Raw genomic sequence first — 20,449 nt, 5'->3', positions numbered from 1 at the left:
ACCACCTTCCATAAACCAGCATCTGTCAACATAGTGAAAATTCTACCCTGTAAGAAAGAATTAAAGATAACATCATTGTCTAAGAGTAAGCGTGTGCAAGCCCTCCTGAGAAACTGAACCACTGCCACCAATGTGCTTGAATGAGATTTACTTTGGTCTAATGATGAAGGGAGAGGGAATATAATGCCGTTTTGAAATATGGAACAGATTTTTTCTGTGCATTTAATTTTATTAATTTTCCCCCTACTCTTTTACATGCTGCACCAAATAGGTCATGGGGTTTATTGTTGTAGACTTGTAAATCGGAAAACAAGTCAAGCCAGTACTCTGGAACATCAGGACCTTGCAGACCTTGGCAAGCAGCTTGCAGCAACAGTGTGAGCGTGCTCTTGTGTGGTGCTGCTGGAGTCTTCCTCACCCAGAACAATCAGGTCTTTTCTGGTTGTCCTCATTGCTCAACTGTGATAAAAGACAGCTTTTACCCACGGTGCACATTTGAACCTTTGAGGACAGTCTCTGGAGACTTGTAGAGGTTATATATTTATTTGCTTTCCTGAGAGCTGTTGCGATCATTCCAGAGCACTGCAGAACGATGTGATGTTAACATACACAGGTTGAGTAAATCAGCTTGTCAATTAAAAATAAACACATAAAAAAGAAAAAGCCAAACTGGAATAGGTATGTGCTAAAAGCCCTTTTAGTGACTGGCAAATCTATAGCATAATTTGTATTTCCATGTAGCTGAGGGATTGCAGAGGGACAGATTCCCACCTGTCCTTGAATTTAATCCTTGCGTGACACACTCTGTTAACTGGAATACCCATGTCACCGGTCTGGGATCGGTTTGGTGCCATGCTGTGTGTGTACGCTTCCCACAAGTGGAAGGCAGAGAATCCTAGGATGAGGTGAAGAGACTCATTCCCTGTTACTCCAAGTTTCTTCCTTCATTGATTCATTGGTTTGGCGCCTCATTTGGAATATTTTTGCTAATTTTAAAGGCCATAGCAGTTCCATGTTTGTGCCTTGAGGGGCTGCATGCTTCAGTTAAGGTGCTTCCGTAGGAAGTTTATTTGGTGCTGCTGGGCTGCAGCGTGCTCTCTTCATAAGGAGGCACTGGGTCTGGAGAGAGCTCAATGTGAGCCTCATCCATGGAAGTCTTCATGGTGGCCTCCTCGTAGGACGGAGGCAAACACACAGTGAGGAACGTGGCATCAGGGAGCAGAGTGGAGTAGTGGAAACTCTGTTCGCTGTTCCAGGGCAACACGGAAAGGAAATTGGACGCATCGTGCTCAGGCAGGGCCTCGGGGAGGTCGATGCTGAAGATCTGCCCCTGCGGAGCGGGGCGCTGGCAACGGCGGTACAGGAAGAGCAGCAGGAATGCCAGGAAGAGCATCATGGTGGCAGGCAATAGGATGCACAGAAATGGTTCTATGTCGTCTTTGGTTGAACTTGTCTGGGGTCTGCTCTGTAATTAAAACACATGGGCAGCGTGTTGGATTCCTGGAGATCTCTTAATCAGAGAGAAAAATTGCATTCTCCATCCCCTCCCCCTGCCCCTGACACAGCAGTTGCTTTTCCAGATGACTTTCTGTCTGCATCAGTGGCATTCAAGCAATATGTTTTGCAGGCTCATGAATTGCCAAACTCTATTTGCTGGTCCATTAAAACAAATGACAACTAGAGACAAAAGAAACGGCCAAGTTGCAAAGAGTGGTGGGTTTCTAGGAAACCCTGTCTCCAATGAGGAAAAATACCCAATAACCTGGAACTGTATGTGTTTTGGTAAGAAATTTTTATTACTCTTGGATTATACTGGGACCAGTCCTCATTGCAGAAGACTGGCCAATCTTTTAAAACTTGGGAGAACACTGAATTGCAGAGGAATAGGGCTGGTGATCCATCATCTCGTGTTGTTTCTTTCTATTTGGAAAACTCTACTGTTTACTTTAAAGAACAAATATTACAACAACTTTCCCTTTCATCAGGACCCACTGCCTACAATACCTGTTCTTCGGGCTGTTCTCACTTTACAGGCCAGCCACAAATAAAACACAGCGTGTCAGGACATCCTGGACTGGGGCTTTTTCTTCAGCTTGTTCTGCCAGCTATCCAAGAACCATTTTTCCTGATTAAAACTGTGGATAAAGAACTTCTGGTCTAAAAGTAATAGCAGCTGTGACTGCTGTGTCAGCTTTGTCTCCTGCAAAATGTAGTCCTCTGTCTCAGCTTTTGAATTGTGCTGTAGTGTTAACAGGAGTTATAAGCTATTTAAAAAACAAAATAATAACATTTGTGCTCTTTCGTTGTATTAGCTTCACTTTTAAAATTTAATATATCTTATTTCCAGTCTGACTCTATCTAGCTCTAGCTTCTAACGACTGTATCTCATTCAGAGTCTAGCCTAGAGATGGGGGGGGGGGGAACCCAAACGCTAGAATGCTGTTTATTATCAACTCATTCCCTTTGTAAATACTTGAAGACTGTAATCAGATGGCTTTTTCACATTTTTATGGTGAGACTAAACAGGTCAATGGATCAGGTTTCCTTTATCTTGAACAAAGGCAGCTTTGCAAACTGGAGTGGCTCTTTCCCGAAAGCATTTGGAAGCAGGGATGCAAACTGCAGTAATGGCTTTGTGAAAAGGGCCAGTAGCTCCCGTACCACCTTCTTACTCTATGAAAACTTTCTCTGCTTATTCTTCCAAGAATCCCGGTCATTCTTTTAGCTACAAAGTCACATTGTAACCTATGTTCAACTGATTATCTACCAGGCATTTGTTACTTCTCCACTTTGTTGTTACAAAATTCTTAGTGTGTGGTCATGCCTAAGAAAAAGAAAGTAAATAGGTTTTGACTTCTAACAAATAGCATAGGGGAGATTTCTGCTTTTTTTCCTGAGGTATTGTGGGTCTGAGGCCAAAGCCATTAAGGTAATTTTAAAATACATTGAAACTACTGTGGATTAGCTATTAAGCTTTTTTTCTCCCAGCTGTCTTTTACCACAAAAATGCATAATAAAGATTTATCTCATATTTACTGATCATTTCTTATTAAAGAGTTTCTGGCAGCACAAGCTGTAGTCTTACGTGACCATTAAATGAGCTACAGGAAACAGCAGAATTGGGAAAAAACTGTTCAGCTATTATTCTAATGCAGATGTTAAATCATCTTTAAAAAAGGAGGGGATTTTCTTAAAAATATTTGTTAATGCTTTTTTATCATGTCTTATGACATGCTAAAAAACCTTCACAGGAAAGTGAGGAAAAAGCATTCAGTATTATGTTTGTGCACTACACATACTGAAGCTCACTGACACTGTTATGTTACTGATACTTTATTTATTTAGAAGAGCTGAGCTTATATTGGACAGCATTATTTATGATCAGTGAAGACCATGGATCGTTTTTGAGATCCGAGTGTAAGCTTTGAGTTTAATTTGTAGTGAGCGAGCTTTCAGTCAGGTTAAGTGTTGTTCTTTGTATCTGTGAGTTGCGCACTCTCGTGGGTGGCTGTGAGGATAGAGGGTGAGATTGCTGCTATGTCCCACGTGGGACTAGTAAAAGGCACATAAAGCCCTGATTCTCTCACCTTTAAACTCAGTGCAACTTCCATTGGAATTTCACTGAAAGGAAGATTGTGTTTTACACCATGGCCAAGGACAGCACATCCTTGTGTGCTGGTGGAAGCACGGACTAGCGTTATGGTTGCCTGACATGGTCTCATAGAGAGACTGGACTTTTGGGAGTCCACAGGATGGCGAGGAGATAAAGGAGGGACTGGTGGGTCGGATGCGGATTTGAAGCACAGGATAAGAACCGACGTTCCTGAACTGAAGAGCTGTGGAAGGGTGCAGAGCAGAATTGTGCACCAGTGTGGATGGAGAGCCTCGGCTTGTGAGGAGGATGCACAAGATGCAAAGCTGTGAGGAGGAAAGCCAAAAGGGAACCGAGAATGAGGGCAGTAGGATTGGATAGGACCGAGAAGAGAAATCTGAGGAGCAAATGGTGGGGCTCCTCTCTCGTGGGGGACACCGGTCCCACTCTCTTTGCAGAAGAAGAAAAAGGAAAGGGCTAGTAATAAACTGGGAGGCAGGGGAAGAAAAGGTTAAGCTTGACAGAAGGAATTAACAACTGGTCTTGGGTCTCTGGGGAATACTTTGCTCCAAAGCCTCAACTGGAACCCAGCAGTCTTGGGTCTTGAAAAGAAATATTTGTCAACAGAAATATGTAAAATGTATTATTCTTGGACGGGTCAATTTGTATCTAGTGGTAAGAAAATGGAAGAAAACAAACTGTTTGTAGTACGAGCAAGCTCAGATGGCCACAGTCTGTGAAGAAGGTTTAAAACCTAGATTCATTTGCATGTCAGCATGGTTCCTGGGCTGAAAACTCTTTTTTTTGGTTTTTTTTTTTTGTTTTTTTTAGAAGCCCTCTAAGAATAACCTATAAGATTGCTTCTCAAGTTGCACATTCAAGCCCTCAATACTGAATAAATGCCAGCATTCTGGGAATATGTGAATCCTTAATTTGATCACACGTAATTTTTAATTATGCTGTTGTGTACGAAGTGCCTGCTCTAGGGTTGTGACAGATTGTTTAGGGGAGAAGACCACAGTACCTCAGAGTAATGTGTTGCAGGCTACGTAGAGTATGATGTAGTGACTGAGTTGGGAGCCTCTCGGAAGAGAGGGGACTGCCTGCTAGTTTGGGATAGTGAATGCTCTCCTGGGGAGCTGTATTCCTGTCTCTTACTGAATGCCCTAGGGGTGGCAAGACAGTTCAGCTGAGGTGTTTGTTGTGGGTTTTTCATTAGTTATACGTCACTTTGAGTGCCTTGGTTGAGATCCATAGGTCTGGTCTGCAGAAATTCTGCATCTGCACTGGTGTCTCTGAAGGTGAAGGAGCCTGCGAGTACTTTCTCACACTAAGGGATCTGGGCAAAAATGACATAGGTAATTATGAAACAGTTCAACTCCTCTTGTACCCCCTGAAGTGGTCAGGCAGTTGGACTAGATGATCGTTGTAAGTCCCTTCCAACTGAACTATCCTATTCTATGCAGAATAACTACACAAGTGCCTGGTGACTACCTATTCAGTAATGTGTATAAAACAAGACATAAGAGATTTGTTGTTTGAGGAAGACGCAGTAAATAAGCCCCTGGGCTATATGCTGAGAAGGGTGGGCAGAGTAGTATATTGAATGGCTAGTAATGAAGTGAATACCACGTCCTGTGCAGTTGTGAAAGAACAGTCAGTATGCGTTACTATGATCTGCGGGGTAGGAGCATGTGAAGCAGGTAGGATTAAGGATCGGGTAATATGTTTTTCCATATGCTAACAGGTGATATAAAGGACCACTTTTCCTCAGTCTGTGTTTCAAAGTGTCCATAGCTTTTTAAACACAGCTAACATTAAGCTTTAGCTCTCCTATTTGGGCAAAATAATCTGTAGGCTACCTAGTGTATTATTTGAGTTAAAATTGTTTTTAAGAATTTAATACTGCCCTACAGATGCCCAGAACTTGAAGTATAAATCACAGGGAGCTGCATGTCCATTTTGATACTGCCTCCTGCCACATATTTTACATGGACTGATTTTACAGTCAGATGTAGTTCAAAAAGCTGATTAACATCTTGTAGGTATATCCAGATACAGAGCAAATGTATTGGAAGACAACTGAGCAGTATTAGTCTCTGTTTTTCTGTTGTGGTTTTGTGCCCATTTCTGGGATGAGTGGCTAAGGGGCTACTGTGAGAAGTTGCAAAGACACACTTGGAAAATCTTGTAGCCATTAAAAAAAAGATTATGCTAAAAATAAAATAATTTTAATAAAATGAAACAAAGGTCACTTAGAAAAAAAAAAAATATTTGCTCTGATGTTCTAAATGAAAACTAAAGTTCTAAACTGAATAAAACTAACTCCTAAAACTGAAGCTCTAAAACTAGAAAAGGAACCAGTGTGTATAGGTGTCAGAAACAGCTGCTAGAACTGGAAAATAAAATGATCTAGAAATGAAACTGAATCTTCGGTAGTCGAAATGAAGCATAAACAAGTAAACCAACTGCAGAACATACATAAAGTAAAATCCTCTACTGTTTAACATCTGGAAGTTTCCAAACCAAGCATATGAAGTGACTGAGGGAATTATTTGGTGGTGTTTTCTTGACTGGTTTGGTTTTGCTGCTGCTTCACTGGAGGTCAGCGTGCCCTGCCTGTCTCATCCCAAGCAGCTATTGTCGGGCTGGAAGTGACAAAAATAAGGCTCCGACTTCCAGCATGAAGTAAGTTACAGACCCATAAATACAGGAAAAACATCCTTTATCAACAGAAAGGCTGAAAAGGGGATGGGGGTAAAAGGGATTATGTTTCTAAGAAGTCCTCTGTTTTCCCAGACCTGATGATTAGTAGGATGGTTTGGCCACTGTAGGCTCATGTTTATTCTCTCCCTTTCATTTCTGTCTTTGTAGGGACTGAACCGGGGGGTCAGTTTTCCGAAACACTGAGCACAGACTAGAAGTAGTAAAGCCTTTCGTTAGTAATCTGCCTGCCTACATTATTTTAACATGCTGAGCATGTACAGTTGCCCGCTTACAGATTACATGACCCATATCAGTTTAGATGAGCTTTTACTCGTGCCTGTTGGTAAAGGAATGAAATGCGGAGTGCAGCCCAGTTGTGCGGCATTTCCATCATGGGTAATGGAGTGGGTTTAGAATTGAACTCTTTGTCTAGACAAAAGAATGGCTTTGAAGGGAATGACCTAATGAGAGCAAACATGAGTTTAAGGGAAGCTTTTGTGTAAGGATAGAAAAATGAAAGTTTATTTGGCTTGCTTAATTTCCCGTTGAAGTGATTGATTGGTGCTAGGATTTATTATGTTGTTAATGATTTGCTAGAGTACTTAGAACTTCATTAAAACTATTTTTATTAATATAGCCCATATTTATACTAATATCTTTCGAAGTTGAATCAGGAAACCAGTACTCCTGAAATGTTTTAAGTGGATTTGGAACAAAGTCTGCTTTGGAGTCGTTAGGCTGTGGTCCACACATAGGTGCTTTTCTAAGCTCCATCCTGCTTCTTAAAGCTGATTCATTATTGCTTATAAAAAGCAAACACATATAACTCTGGCAAATAGAAAAACATTTTGATGTGGTTTTGTATATATTAATAATGACACATAATTTTAAAGTGAGCCTAGATTTACACTGAATTTTCAAATACTTGTTAGAGTGTGACTCTGGTGATGCTGTTTGTTACTCACTGTCGGACAAAACCAGTCTCAAGGCGTGAAGATGTTGCCATTGCTATTCTAACTCTGGCAGTGTTACTGATGAGGTAGATTTTGTCAAAATTGTAGAGGCATTTAAAAACTACTTTTTCTCCTGTTTTGACCCCCCCCCACACACACACCTACCCCTTTTTATTTTACCACAGTACAATTGATATCTCGGTTAAGTAGCATGGCCAGTTCATTTGCTAATGTTACTTGACTCAGACTTCTATTGGGGATATATGTGCACCTTAAATTATTATTTCTGATCAGAAAGCCTTTCGCTGTATTCCAGACAAAGCCAGAAAGGCAGACTGTGTTTTCATCTCCCAGGGCTACTTCCCTCCCCCCACTTGCCTGCATGTGATCCTCTCTCGCAGAAGTAATCAGCGCGCAGCTTAGGGAACAAGAGTTCATTGCTGACTGCTACTGACTCTTAACATCTGCAGAAAGGCTTCATGGGACCAGATCCAAAGCGTAAACATGCATTTAAAAGAAAGGAAACCAAGGAATAGCAGAATGCATTATGCTTAAAAGAAAGAATTAAACTTCTTTACCTGCTGCTCCAGCAGATTTTTCCATCTAATGTTTTTCTTTCCCCACAAATGTGTTTAAAACAACTTAACAGCAACTAATAAATACTCTATGTAATTGAGTAGTACTGCTGTGAAATGTCTCAATACCCAGGTACTTACTCTGTACTACACACCGAGGCATTACACAGATGTACACACACACATGCAAAGTCAAAGGACATGCCACAGAGACGAGCAGGGGGGTACAGACCTGAAGCTCTGTTTCCAGAAGCGGCCCACCTGGTTCACTGTTCAGCCAGTCATAGTTTCCCCTGTCAGCATGTCCAAATTTTCTCCAGCTGCTGCCCAAGAGCCACCTCATGCTTTCATTAACCTGGTCTTCTGTCTTCGTGCCTCCACCTTGCTTTGCTGCTTGCAACCGCGTCCCCGCCTCCCAGTCTTGATCCAGCTGGGCTGCTCTCAGCTAGTGATCCCTCTTAAATAATATCCCGTTTATGGTGGAAAAGAAAAAAAAAAAAAAAGAAGTTAGGCACCCCCCATCGTCAGGAAGCCAAGCAAATAGATCTCAGAGCCTCTCTCCTCTTCCAACTCAATCTCTCTGGATTTGCTTCGGTGGCCTACATTACCAGCAAAGCTGGCATCAGGTATCCGGGAGCCGGGGCTGATAGCGCTCTGATTGGAGCGCTCCCTGCATTAGGATTATTAAAAGGGGAATTTGCATGTGAATCTGAGCCCACATGGTCATGACTCCATGTGGATAAATAACAGTCTATATTTAGGTATCTAACAAACACTTTTTCCAACCAAATAAAATAAATAAACCCCGCACTTCTATGTGGAGAGCGAAGGTTCCCCCTCAGTTACGCAGCGTGAGGAGGAACCACGATCCGGGCAGGTTTTTCCTCTCTGTTGCTGGAACGTACAGTAAACAGCGAGAGTGGTTTCTGGGTAGAGAAGCAAGGACACAAGGCTAAATGCTGTGCTGAATTATTTAGCAGTGTTAGGATGTAGATGTTAATGATAAATCCAGAGAGAGAGCGCTGCCAGGAAAGCTTTGGTCACTGAGACCGTATGATTGCTTTCAGTAATAACGAGTTGTCAGTTCAGTTGAATCAGGACTCGTTTACAGCTTTCTAGGATAGGCGTTGTTAAATGGCAATTGTTTCCAGCGAGAAGCCTTTGTGCTGTTTATGCAGGAAAAAAAAAAAAAGGAAAAAAACTTTTCACTGATGTATGTTAACCTCTGAAGGGAGGACTGTTTAATCCAAGCTGAAAGTTGAATCAAGGTTTAACACTTAGTGAAAAGTTGGAGGTGGTTTTTTCTGCCTTGGTCTGAGCAGAGGGAGAGGCTGGTGGTAATACCCAGTCCAACCGTGGCGTATTTTGCACGGTTTCTCAAGGCTAACCTGGTGAAGCAAAAGTTGTGTTCAGGACAGGTGATACAAAATTGGGGTCAGAATTGTGACCTCTTATTTCCTGCTTGGACTTCCTTTCATCAACTCTTCTTCTGAGCTCGCTGCTCCCAGAAAGTTGCAGGCCTAATTGGCAGCAGGCTGAACTCTTGCAGCTCCGACAGCGGCGGTCGGAAGTGCTGGCGCTTGATGTTTCTAACGGGAGGACTCCGGAAGGGCCGGTTCCGAGGCTGGCGGTGATCCCTGCGACTGCAGCGTGCGGGAGGGATGTACCCTCCAGGTGAAGCTGGGTCCTGGGAAAGAGAGGAGATGGTTTGATAGATCCATCCCGTTTTGTTACCAAAGTTGCCAGCTGAGCAGCGGACGAGGAGCAGTAACATCAACTGAAGTGTTGGTCTTGGTGCTAAAGCAGCCGCATCGTTCATCGGAAACCAGACCCTGCTCTTGCTCCTGCCGGGGAGGTCCTGCGTGACGCTAGAAAGGTCACCTCAGCAAAGCCTTTGCACACCTGTCAGGAGACTCCTCCGTGCCTCACTTGTCATCTTGGAAAGCACTTTCAGAGGTGGGGAGCGCTTGCAGCTGCAACCAGAGTCCGGGGAGTTACGCTGCAAATTACAAGGTCCCCTGAGAAGCTGGGTCCTAACGTGGCTTAACAGGTCACAGCGAAATACTTCCGACTTGATGCCTCGACACCTTGTATGGAAGCAAGAATGATGACCGTCTTTCCCTAACTCATGTTAAGAAAATTAATTCCTTAAGGACTTTTGTGACTGTGTAGCTTAAATCTGTCATCTCATGTGTGAACAGGAAACATTCGTATACTATCTTAATTAGGCTCTTAATACAGCCCTAAGATTATTAATGCTATTTTTAAAAGCTCGCTGTTAAATTTGCTTTGGGACTGTGTCATGAATAATGAGGAGAAGTAAAAATTTATGTCTACTTACAGTATGAATGCTCTGTTCGGCATCCTCGGATCCTAGTCAGATGAATTTTAACCTAAAAATAAGGTGTGCACTTTTAAGACTCACTGACCTGATTTACCAAGTGCTGCTTTGAATTCTTGACCTCTGGAAAATGTTTAAGAATGATTTCATTTTGCACAGCTGAGGCCAAATGGGAATTTGGGGAAATGCAGTGGCTTTTGTCATGCAGGTAATTAGAATTTAAAATAATTATTGTCTCTCTGGCTTTTTATATAATCAGTGGACCCAGCAGGAAGATTAGTGAGAGCAGTAGAGATACAGTTTTTCTGATGCCAGTGGTCGAGTGCCCATTTGATGTACTGCCTTCGTAGAGAAGATCTGCTCTCGTGCAGAACCGAAACAGTACCACCTGAGACTGGATTGTGATGACAAATCTGTTGCAGATGTCTGGTGACCCTGTGTAGCACATGTGGCACTTATTTCTACTTCTTACAAAGAGCTCATAAATATCACCATAGCTTGGGCATGCTGTAGTGTTGAAGTTGGGTGGAGGAACGTCCTCGAATCCAAGCCCCGTGGCCAGATGTGAGGCTTGCCGCTTTGAAACGTGGGGGAAGTTGGCCTCTGGAGGTCTTCAGACCTTGACATGGATAAAGCTCTCCCCTCCCCGCCTCCTCCGCCGGCTTTGTTCTTTGAAATAGTTGAATCTAACAGTTGCCCTGTCAGCTAATCTGGAGAAAATAGCTGGCATGGAATGGTACCACCAAATTGATTACAGTTTGGTAAAGGTTTGTAAAACAATGGCAACATGGTGTTTTTAATTGCGGCAGCGTTGCTAATATCACTTCCAGTGTTCTGGCAGGGGAGTGGGGAGAGACTTTCTGAGGAAGCCACTGCAGAACATAGGTACCTCCACTGTCCTCAGGACAAAGCTCAAACTGTCTGTCATAAATAATTCATCTTTCTGATTTGCTGCGATGTTCGAGGCTAGCAGTGTAATTCTAGGCTGTATTGCCACTAATATTGGTAGGGAACAGAACATCCACAGATGCCTTTCAAATTTCTTGCTACTTTTGTCCCCAGTCTTTTTTGCCACTTTCCACAGGCGGTGGTGAACCTTCCCTGCGGGAATGACTCTGTTCTTGTGGGTGAGCGATGCGAAACTATGAATTATAGTGGGCGAAGTGTTACCACCGTAAATGATACTGTGTTACCAGGTATAGGTTTATTGGATGAAGAGGAGGGAGATCCTATCTCTTGCCTATAACCAGCTGATAGGTGCCTCCTTGTCCTTCAGGCAGGAGTGGTGTTGGCTCCTGTCCATTCCTTTTCACTTCGGTAATTAAGCAATTCATAACGATTCACTCTTTTTTTGGTAAATTTTTCATGATATTGAGATTCTGGCTTTGCTTTTATGTTAAATGTCAATACATTTGTTTTTCAAAAAGAAAGCACCTTCTGAAGAGCAATCTCCTCCCCCCATCAAACCAAAACCACTGTCACTTCAAAGGGTAGGTATGAGTTGACACAGCCCTGGCGAAAACCAGTATTCTGGAGAGCGGCGTTTGTGCATGCTCACGGCCTGCAGAACCGGAGAGAGGGAGAACCCGTCACAAAACGTGCGCGCGCTGACGCTGCGTACCTTGGCGCAGGAGCAGCAGCGGCCGTGGGAGCAGGGGGAGGCACTGCTGGGGTATTGATCCGATGCTGCAGACAAGTAGCTGAAAGCAAAACCTTTAGAGAGAGCGCCAGGGACAGACCTCGGGTCGCTGCCAGAGCAGAATCGCCTCCTGTAGAATATCCCTTAAAGTCTTGTGAGGTTAACAACGCTTGAAGAGCTCTGGGGCTATGGCGGAGCGCTTGTCACTGACCAGCATCCGTCTGGCAATACAGTTGAGAGACAGCTTTTGGGGGTTTTCTTTTTGTTTGTTTGTGTCTTTGGTTTTTTTGTTTGTTTGGGGGTTTTTGTTTTGTTTTGTTATTTCTGTTAATCTAGGTTTAATCTCCTTCATTTACAGTTGGTCATCGTTGCCCTGAATTCCTTTTTTCACTTATTTAAGTCTGCCAGTATGTGCACTGTACAGTATATTGTTCTTGTTTAGCCAAACTACAGAAATTCTTGTTTGTTTGTTTGTTTGTGGGAGGGTTTGCGGCATTTGTGGTTGGGTTTTTTGGTTTTGGCTTTGTTGGGGTTTGGTTTTGTTTTTTTTTCCTTCAGCCCACGTGGCCTTCTGTAACCGCTTAGCCATCTTGTCAGTGCTTTGTAAATCTTCCATGGCATTGGGACGTCGTGGTATCCGCTGTATAAAAGCGCTGTCCAAAAAGGAGCTATTACCTTTGACTTGGGCAGCAGCCAGTGCCTGGTAGAGAGGGTTTGGTGCTCAGCGGGATCGGCAGCTTTCCCCGAGCCATGTCACGAGGTACCGGTAGCCAAATTAAAAAATAATTATATATGCACAAAGTATAGGAATAGAAAAGAGCCATTCAATTTACGTAATACTGCTTCCACCATTTTAGCACAACTTTCTGAAATGTGTTGCTGAACTCAATTTACGCTTGAGTGATTCAGGATGGGCACTGTTCTGCTTGGGAACCCTGAACTTGAACTGGAAACTGGGCATGATCTACAGGTTGTCCTGTACCAGTAACAAGGAAGAGGAAGCAAAGGTTAGCTAAACATCACGGAGGTGGATGGCCTCTCTTTTCATCTTTCTCAGAGTTGTATTCTCTTGCCTTCTGCAGCCACTTAATCTTACCAGAGTTTCACAGCAGTGTGTGTCATCGTTGTCATCCCCCCCTACCCCAAAATATGATTATGAGCAGTTTGCAGACATCTTTTCTGAGATAATGTTATTAAAGACTGGATTTAAGCACCCCCAGGTGAAGCAAAGCATTTCTGAAGAGCCCAGCTGACCACGTATGCTTTTGGCTGCATACGATTGGAGAAGCGTTGCCATAAGCTTAGTGAGACATTAGGTGTTTTGCTACTTGATAAGCAGGATATTCCAAGAAGAAAAAAATGGACTAGAAATGCTTCAGGCAAAGGGAGCGAGGAAACAGAAAGGCACTAACTAGGGATAGATACCCGATGCTGCTGGCATATCCAAGAAGGGGCAATAAGCTCCATGGCAGCGGTCAGCCTGAAGAGGGGGAGAGCGGGAGGAGGGCAGCTGCGAGGGGGTGTCCGCGTGTGCGTGGCTGTGCACACGGAGAGGCAGGTGGTGCTGGGAGGAGGAGAGTTCATTCCATGTTGTGGAAAAGCTTACTTCTTGTGGTATATCAAAATAAATGAAGTCCCCTTAAGTACAAAATAGTTATTCCTTAAATATACGTGAAAAAACACTCATTGAGATTTCCTATAGAAAATATTAATTTGGTCTCCTCTTTTCTTTTTTGTTTTATAAAGCTTTATACCATTCTAATAGCAGCAATACAACCTAATTTAAGTTAAACCATTAAAAATAAGGTTGAACTATTGCTTTCTTGCCAATAATAATCATCATCTTCTATGGCTGGGAGATCTCTACTCAATAGATTGTCTAACACAGCTGTAAAATTTATCTGCATTTAACTACCAACTCTGGGCACCATTATAAATTGGAATACTCGTAGCATCTGCAGTGCTGGCTGTGTCTCTCCTTTTACAAGACTTCAGGAATTAGAGCAGATGTGTGTGTTACCACTGACATTAAAGAATGGCCTGTGGGTTTTTTATATCCTTTATCCACACTTTATTTCTTTTGCTGTTTTCTTCCAGTAATGTGTGCCAATATATGGAAATAAATTTTTAAAGTGAAAATATGAGTGTCTGGTTAACCTTCAGCTGAGCTTTTAAAAGTAAACTTTTAAGACTTACTTACATCTGACCAAACGTTATTTATTTTTATAGTATGGTATTGTTCATTGTATTTGATGTTGCTTACCCTGATTGTTGATCTTGTGTAATGCTGGGCAGGCCTTAGAATTGGACCTTGCAAGAAATCTGCAGAGTCTTGTACTGCATTTATTCAGTAAGTTGGGAATTGGTGAAATAATGTATAATAGGAGAAAAACCTAGAAAACTTAGATTACCCAAATTTCAACCTCTCTTGCAGCATGTTTGAAAGGTTAAAAAAATCCCCAAACAACCACCAACAAACAAAAAGCCTCCCCACAGAAATGCATAATCTCTACCAGTATCATCATTGTAGAAAAAAGATTAGCAAAAGGAGACTTCACCGATGGATCGTCTTCTCTTCCGAACATTCTTGTTTGGGGTGTGGATTAACAGTTAATTATCTTGTTTTGCAAGTTTGTTTTTTTTGTTTTGTTGGGTTTTTTTTAATTTGTTTGTTTTTTCCATAGTCCAGGAGCTCCAAATGTCTTTCATGAATACTAAGTTCTTGGGTTTTGCTCAGCAGCTGCCCTTTGTGCTTTTTTTTTGTTATGGGTTTTTGGGGGGTTTGGTGGCGTGGTTTGCTTTTGTTGGGTTTTTTTTGTTTGGTTGGGTTTTTTAGCTGTATAATTCACACAGGTTGAATCTCACTTTTAAAAAACATCAGTGATGTTACAATAATCTTTTAGTGCATTTGGAACTTTTTTTTTTTAATGTGTGTTTTCAGGTCATTTTATCTTCCTTCATTATTGTGCAGGGCTTTATACTTCTTTGGCGAGGTTGCTGGTGACAGTGTTTAACAAAACAGCATCTAATTCTGGCCACTGTGTGATCTCCACTAAAACAACTGAGCCCCACTAAGTGCAGTTAATGGTGATGTGATTTTTGCTTTGCCTATAACGACTGAGTTTCAATCCATTTAGCAATTCCTTGTTCAAACCGATACAATTTTCCGATGGAATATTGTGAATCTCTGTATCAAATCCCACGAGACTGTATCTAACTACAACAGTCTCTGTGTCAGTACCTGTTGCTAAGACAGTAAATTTTATACAAAAGCATGATCATACCTTCATAGTCTGATTTGGTTAATGTCATTTGCTGACAAAAATCTATCGACTCTAGATGCTTTAGAACCAGTGTGGCCAAGAGAGTGCTGTTGGGAAGGAATAGCTCTTCCAGCTTCTAGAACCAGCTCAGTTCTCCACCAGATTGGAAAAAAACGCAAATGACTTTGTCATGGCTTTAAGGGCAGGTGCAGCTCCGGAGCAGAAGAACTGTAGGTATTCACATACTCTCGTACAGGTTTTACAGGTTTAGAGAAGCCCTGGTACCTTTCCTGTGGCTAGCAATGAATCTGTGCAGAGGCAGCAGAGGTTACCCAGCTCGCGCTGACTGCCTCCAGCACGAATCAGGCAGGTTACGTGCTTCTCCTTAACCCCACCTCAACACCGGTTCGGTGGCTTCCCGGCAGCTGCAGGCTGCATCCGTAGGAGAACTGGGGCTGTACATCAGGAGACGCTTGTTCAGTGTTGTGCTCAGCTGTCAAGCAAAGGCCAAGGGTTTCCTTTGGACTTTGTCCCTTCAGGACAAGAGAGAAAATTCATTCTTGTCCGTGGACTTCTGAATCCGTATGAAACTCCCTGAATTGAAGTGTGCATTATTTAGCAGAGCGTCAGCTGAGAGGCTTTGGGTGATTTTGTGCTGTTTTAATTTAGGTGAACTGGAACATCCCTTTGCTTGACATAACACGTTTTCTGGGCTGTTGCAATTCAGAGTTCACGTCCTGAAGCTGAATCTCCTGTTGTGGATCTAAAGATTTCTGCTTCCAACTTATGGGGAAGACGCACAGCCCCCTGTAACCTGTAAAGTAAAATTTGCTATAGAAATGAAATACATGAAGAAAATCTTGTATGTAAAAAAGGCCCCAAATATGAAGCCATGACAAGAGCTTTATTTTCTCAAGTGTGCTTCTGAATGGTTCAACTTGTCAGCAAAATTGCGGTCAAGCCTAGATTTGAGGATAAGACCCTTGTTGCACAAAGACAGGCCAGCTAGCCTTAAATGCAGAAAGCTTTATTGGCAGGGCTGATGGCATACATTGACCACAACATTACCTGAAAGGGCAGAGAAAAGGGACAACTTCTCCCCATCAGTCAGGTGGGAAGAGAAGTGAGGGAGTCCCAGGCAGGTGTCCCCCTCCTTGGGGTGGCCTCTCGGTGCAGCAGGTGCCCCATAACACTTTGCTGAGCGTGACTGCATTGTTGTCATTGGGAGCTGCTCAAACTCCCCATTGGTTGCCTTTGCTTATGATGCTGTTAGCGCCAATTGCATCACACTTGATGCAGTGCATGTGCTGCATGCTGATTGGTTGCTAAGCTTTGTGCATATGTGTTATTTGATAATGTCTATTAGATAAATAAAGATCCATTACCCTAGTCGGTGCTGAAGTTACCTACTAAATCTGTGAGGGGAAGGCTGAAGAGCTCTTGCTATGGAGCGATAGACTGGAAACTAAAATGTCAGGAGGCAGAGCGAAAAAAAGGATGAGTTAAATACGAAAGGCAGACATTTTCTGATGTAAGGGATATAAAAACATTTCAGAATTGCCCAGTGCAAGGCCATAAGGATCAGAGTGCTTGGGACAACGAGGTAAAAGCACTGCCACAGTGTCCTCGGGCTGGGGAGGTGAGAGCTTACAGAGATGCGAGTGGAAAGTATGCTGCGGGATGGGGAATGAAAGGCCCTTGGTGTCAAAAAAGGAAAGGCACTGTGCAACACCCTCGGTAGAAAACCACAGATATAAAGGCAAAGGCTTTAAGTGTGGCTTCTTACGACAGGAGGCTTATCCAGGCAGCTGGGTATGGAATTGAAAACAGGAGATGGTGAAAGAACCGGGTTGTCTGGGGGATGTGTGAATGATTGGAGGGGAATAATTACACGTTAGAAATACCTGGGCAGTGGAGCTGCTGAGAACCATTATTCAGTGTGCACAGCTTTATAACTAACAGGCCAGGCTTTCAGCTAGCAGATTTAAGCTGCAGCCCATGAATGATGTGCTGATATTGGGGTGTACGGAGTTACGTGACGGTGTCTCCTGTGGGAAGCTGACATTGAGGTGGGGGCTTGCACAAGTGGAAGGGCCAAAACACACAACAGTAGCAAAACGTAAAGAAAATTCTGCTCTGGGGCTCGGGGAAGTTGAACGGATGATCAGAACGGTTCTTTCATGTGCACAGTCTGTCATGTCCTAAATCCAGGAGACTTTATTGTCATTTGAGAGAGTATTGAGAAAATCCCACCGCAGTGACGCCCTCCTGGATACCGAGCGGGAAGAGGCTGCCCCGTGGTGCGTTCCAGCTCAGCCTGCGTTGGTGCTGCTGCGCAAAGCGTTGTTCCTGCGTGAAGCTCCAGCGCTGCTCCATGGGAGCAGAGTTGTACAGCGGGGAAAGCTTGGGTCCAGGCTGATTATACGTGGATTTTCTTTTTAAAGAACAACTAGATTTTGCTTGGATGGTGGCGTACAAACAGAATCAGCTGTGAACAGCTGAGGCAGTTATTTGATTTGATTTCTGCTACAAGGTGGGGATTCTCTCATCCCATTTCCAGGCAGAGCCTCACACTCTCGAGGTCAAGTGACTCGGTGCGTTGTGGCAGGAGGAACGCGGTGGCTGCTGTGGGGCAATGGAGCCTGCACAGGTGAGCAGTTGTAACGGGCCCAGGTGGTGGGGGCAGCACGAGACCTGGCTGGTTAGAGGCATTTGTGTTTTGATGTTGTTCTTCAGATTTTTTGGGGTTTTTTTTTTTTTTGGTTTGTTTGTTTGTTTTTAAACTTTATTTGGCTCCAAACATTGCTTTTTGCCATGTGCAGGATGATGCTCCTTTGAAAGGGATGCTTGTCCTGCCAGCCTGGCTTCGTTTGATGGCTCAGGCTCTGAAGAGACACTAAAAGTGACACAGTTTGGCACGTGTGCCTTGCCCCAGGCTCATTTCTCATCCTGTTTTTCTTCAGCGATTGCTGCAGACCTGTGCTGTTGTCTAGGGTGGCACAGCTTACCCTGTACCCCCCTGCTCCCTCAGACACTTAATGGTGGTCATCCTTCTTGTCCTACTCTCAGTACAACTCTGCCTAAAAAAATCCGTGGCATGCTGTTACACTGCATTGCTGTTCCATCCCTCTTACTGCTCTTGTTCCCCTGAAATGCTAAAGGAGATTTGATTGAAAACTTGTAAGAAAAAAATAATTAGCAAACGAGATTTAAACCTTCACTTTTTTCTTTTTCTTTTCATGGTTGGCTTTGCAAACTAATAATTTTTATTCTCTTGGGCTCGGGGCTGGTCACAAGAGCCTGCATTGAGATATTCAATTATTTAGCATCCTTTTAAAAGAAAAGGTAATGTATGCAAGAGAGATGTAAGATCTGCTCTGATGACCACCCTTGCAGCTGGGACTTCAAAAAAAAACATTTTTGTCAAGGTGCTTGCTCTTGTGGTGCCACCATTGCAATTCTCCCCAGAAACGGTTCCCGTGTTTTCTCAAGGGAAGATGAATTGCTTTTGCAGGTAAGTGTTTTGAACCAACCAAGAGCCTTGTCACCTTCCTCTCCTTACATGAGTTACTGCAATACATTCTCAAAACCATTTTTCACTTTCTCATTATGTTTGACATTCTTGTTTCCCAAGCTTGAAGATTTGTCTGTTTCTGACCTCCTGCACCTACTTACTTATAGGGATAGATTTCAATACAGCATCTTACCCAGTTTTATCTTGATCTGTTCCTCTCCCCGTAATCTCTGGCACAAAGGAGAACCTGATTTGAAGTACAAAGCAGTCTGCCAGGAATGTAATGTAACATTCAAAACCACAGTAAATAATTGATAAATGCCATGCAGGAAAGTATTCCAAATTATTTTAATCTTAAGTAATTTTGTTTGACTGTGGTAGGGAATGAGGATGATGAGAGACCTCCTCAGAAGTGGTCACGTAACCACAGCAAACAAAAATAATTCATCTTGGGCATATTTCCTCAGAGCTGGCAAACCAGAAGTATTGTCTCTACTTTATGGTTACAGATCTCCCAGTAAATACAGTGTAGATGCAGGTACAAGTATCTTGTAAAATCAAAACAGAAAAACCAAACCAGATTCACTGCCATGGATTTCTATCAGGAGTCAGAAAAATTGCACATGCAGCCTGACTAATGTATTGGATTTGGGCTTTATGGGGTTTGGGTTTTTTGTTGTTTTGTTCTTGTTGGTTTTGGGTTTTTTGTTGTTGGGGTTTTTTTTCTTCAGTACAAGACTAGGACCTAACTGACTTGTGCTGACATCTAATTTGCTTTGATTTATTTGGGATTCTGTTGGGTTTTGAAACCTGGATGCTGAGTGCTCTGTTCTTGGACATTGTGTCAGGCATTTGGATAAAGAGTTCAACTTGTGCTTGTTTACGGTGATATTAGATGTTAAGAGGTTTATCCTGATCCTAGCTTCTTTGCCAAAAGCTCAGAAATTGGAGATCACCCAATGTTTCACATGGCTCAGTGGACAGAACCCACGCCTAGTTCTACTTACTTCTACTTCTGTCACAGGCTCACTCAGTGGACCAAAAGAAAGGTTTCTTCATCTGTAAAACATGGATCAAGAAACATCTGTCCTGGAGAGAGCATGCTTCCAGCAGGATTGCCGAAAATATTGGCCCATTATTACCATGGTGGTACCTTCTGAGTGTTTGCGTGTATGGAGGTGCCAGTGGTCTCCTATGCAACCCTATGGTGCATTAGCTGTTGCGTCCAAAGTGTGTTTCCCTTCTCTTTAGTCTTGCACCTGAAGTACCTGCTGGTATCTCTGGTTTGCCTTTCTATCACCCCTCCCATAAGCTGTCTTTGCTCTTGGTGGTTTTTTGGTTTTGGGGGTTTTTGGTTTGGTTTTTTTTCCCCCACTCTTGCCAGATTATCCCACAGGTCTACAGCTCTGGGATAAGCAAGAGTCCAGAGCATATGGTGTAGATACTTTGGGCCCTTTTGAGGTCAAGGACAAATTTTTTACTTGCTCAGTTGTTCATCCCATCTGTAAAATGGTAGTGGTGATACTGGGCACTCTCGTGGCACCCTGTCAAAAAATAGCAGTTAGGAAAAATCTTTGGCATGGTATCAGAGGAACTCCTAGTTGACCAGAGATTAATACAATGTAGCCAGTGGTAAACCTACATTGTGAAAAGCATCAGTTTTGAAGTTTTATTTGTTATAAATAAATGTATATCATGGAGGGAGACTAGGGCAACTTGATGTCCATGCACCAATCTTCGGCACTGGTAATAGCAGATGAAGGAAGAGCTTTACCAAAGCTGTTGAGAGAATGTGTGGTTTCGTGTGGTTTGGGGGTGTTGCTGCTCCTCTGAGCCTCCTGGGGGTCTGACTTGTGGAGGGCTCTA

General features: G+C 43.1%; 1 protein-coding gene across 1 annotated transcript; it reads right to left on the bottom strand.

Annotated features, from left to right (window-relative positions):
• Positions 1-763: 763 nt before the first annotated feature.
• Positions 764-8,245, bottom strand: SMIM28 (small integral membrane protein 28). Its single transcript, XM_054820510.1, has 2 exons — positions 8,059-8,245; positions 764-1,465 (listed from the first exon to the last, which is right to left on the bottom strand). The coding sequence occupies exons 1-2, from the start codon at positions 8,167-8,169 to the stop codon at positions 1,067-1,069; spliced, it is 510 nt and encodes a 169-aa protein (XP_054676485.1). The 5' UTR covers positions 8,170-8,245; the 3' UTR covers positions 764-1,066.
• Positions 8,246-20,449: the final 12,204 nt, after the last annotated feature.

The sequence above is a fragment of the Grus americana genome, chromosome 3 (genome assembly GCF_028858705.1).
Source record: "Grus americana isolate bGruAme1 chromosome 3, bGruAme1.mat, whole genome shotgun sequence".
Classification (NCBI taxonomy): domain Eukaryota; kingdom Metazoa; phylum Chordata; class Aves; order Gruiformes; family Gruidae; genus Grus; species Grus americana.
Note: the sequence above shows the minus strand (reverse complement) of the source record. Positions and strands in the feature narration are given on the sequence as shown.